Source organism: Chanos chanos, chromosome 13, assembly GCF_902362185.1.
Source record: "Chanos chanos chromosome 13, fChaCha1.1, whole genome shotgun sequence".
Taxonomy (NCBI): Eukaryota; Metazoa; Chordata; class Actinopteri; order Gonorynchiformes; family Chanidae; genus Chanos; species Chanos chanos.
In genome coordinates, this window is record NC_044507.1 from 2,945,001 (window position 1) to 2,947,500 (window position 2,500).

The following is a 2,500-nucleotide window of genomic DNA, read 5'->3' on the forward strand; positions in this document are numbered from 1 at the left end:
CCAGGTCTACCCAACGTCCTTCAGTATGCCGCCCCCCGAGACCCCCAGGACGGCCTTAAACAGTCCTCCTCAAACAGCATGCTCTCCTTCTGACCTCTCACCCCTCCCGCAGCCACCCAGAGTATTCTCATATACACAAATAAACTCAAATAAACTTGCTTATTTCACAACACCATCGTGTTTGGGAGAGGGATGAGAGTAAGACAAGTGAAAGGGATATTTTCCTCTGCTGATGGAAAAAAAAACCCTTGTGCTGTTGTTCACATGTATTATTCCAGATATTACTCTGTACAAGGGTGAGGAGTGTGTAGAGCGATTTAAATATACACACACCAACATACACGTATGTACACACACACAAAGTGAGACCTCAGGTATTCATACACATACAGTTTGTTAAATAATCTGAGACAAACACACGCACACACAATATTTCAAACACTGGTGTATTTATAAGGCAGACGTACAACAGATCTTAATGAGAGCAATACCCACATTCAGAATATACCTTTTTATTTCCCATCAGCCCTCTCACCTACTGCTATGGAAAGAGTGGAGGGACAATTTTATGAGAGAGGCTGAGACTGTCCAGAACATTCTACAACTTTAACTTCAGCACATCATTTAAGAATTACAGCAAGAGACGTCTTCACATGTTCAGATGTCTTCACATTCTTCTTCTTCTTCTTCTTCTTCTTCTTCTTCTTCTTCTTCTTCTTCCTCTTCTTCTTCTTTTTCTTCTTCTTCTTCTTCTTCCTCTTCTTCTTCTTCTTCTTTTTCTTCTTCTTCTTCTATGTCTTCTTTACTGTTTATTATAAATCTTCTTTAAAAGTTTCTCCAAAACCCAAACCTCAAATCATACTGACAGGACGGAGCATCTGTGAGTAAAAATATTGATTTTTAACAGTTATGGATAACAGGGGGCTCTATTAAAGCTGGGGCAGTGTGGGGAACAGACCTATTAAACTTTTATAGGACACAGGGAGAGGACTTCACACCTGCCTCCAGGTGAGGAGGTGGGTATTTCAGGACCATGGACAGCTGACAGCTGACAGCCATACAAAAGAACCAGACCTTGTTTCAGTACCATGGCCAGCTCCTCAGACTTTACCCTGTAACTGCCTAATTTACAGTCAGAACACCTCGTTTTGTGGCCTTGCCTTGTGACAGAGAGGCCTTGACAAAAGCAAAGTTTCTCTCTTTTTTCATTCAAACAGAGCTGGAAACACAGTCACAGAGTGAGGCTATGCTCTTTCTCTCTCTCTCTCTCTCTCTCTCTCTCTCTCCCTCTCTCTCTCTCTCTCTCTCTCTCCCTCTCTCTCTCTCTCTCTCTCTCTCCCTCTCTCTCTCTCCCTCTCTCCTTTTCTGTTTGTCCCTCAGGATCCCTGGAGTAGAAGGAGAACACAACCCAAACCACAAACATCATCTCCTTCAAATCTCTCCTGCTGCTAAATATTCAGAAAAAGACTTTTTCCCATCTAAGCTTGGAGTTTTTACACGAGGTCTGAGTGCATTACCACTGGCCAGTTCTTGAAGCATCACTGAGTCTGGGGAGCATTCCTGCTGGCCAGTGTGTTGTGACTGCATATGATCCTACAAGATGTCCAACCCCACACCGGATGTGCCTGCCATTTTCAAAGCATTTCACTTGGATTTGTGAATGTTTTCATTCACGTACTGTATAACACAAATCTGACCCAGAGTTACTTCACGCAATACACACATTCAAATGCATTAGAAGTAAGTAATGAGCTAGTCCATTATGACCTGTCCAGGGGGCTGAATAAGGTTTGTCAAATACAGAATCTGTCTCAGCTGACCTGGCCTTGTGATTAACAGACTCCATCCACAATTCTGCAAGACAGAGAGGCAGATGCAGAGAGAGAGAGAGAGAGAGAGAGAGAGAAGGAGAGAGAGATCATGGATATGTAGCATGTTGGGAATCGTCAAGGCCCATATCAGCTGTTAAAAGAAAATAAGGTTTAGAAGGTGCAACAGCTGTATAATGCATAATAATGTGGAACGTTGTAAACACACTTTTGTGAGTGAGTGATCATTTAAACAGATGTTGATCTGATCTTGGACAGCAGGGGGAGCCAAATCCTGTATTAATAAAAATGAGAAGCCTAATTGTGAGACGCTACTGCTCACAGTTATTATACAGTAACTATGTATGTATAACATTTAAATAGCTAACAGACTAGTCCAACAGGAGGACAGGCTAAGAGACTAGTCCAACATGAGAACGGGCTAAGAGACTAGACCAACAGGAGAACGGGCTAAGAGACTAGTCCAACAGGAGAACAGGCTAAGAGACTAGACCAACAGGAGAACAGGCTAAGAGACTAGTCCAACAGGAGAACAGGCTAAGAGACTAGTCCAACAGGAGAACAGGCTAAGAGACTAGACCAAGAGGAGAACAGGCTAACAGACTAGTCCAACAGGAGAACAGGCTAACAGACTAGTCCAACAGGAGAACAGGCTAAGAGACTAATCCAAC

General features: G+C 43.0%; 1 protein-coding gene across 1 annotated transcript in view; it reads left to right on the top strand.

Annotated features, from left to right (window-relative positions):
- LOC115826600 (kelch-like protein 10) overlaps nt 1-93 on the top strand; it is a 6,081-nt gene extending 5,988 nt beyond the window's left edge. The window contains exon 8 of the mRNA XM_030790479.1: nt 1-93. This exon is cut by the window's left edge and continues 55 nt beyond it. Coding sequence (XP_030646339.1) covers nt 1-93 — 93 coding nt within the window.
- The last annotated feature ends 2,407 nt before the right edge of the window (nt 94-2,500 follow it).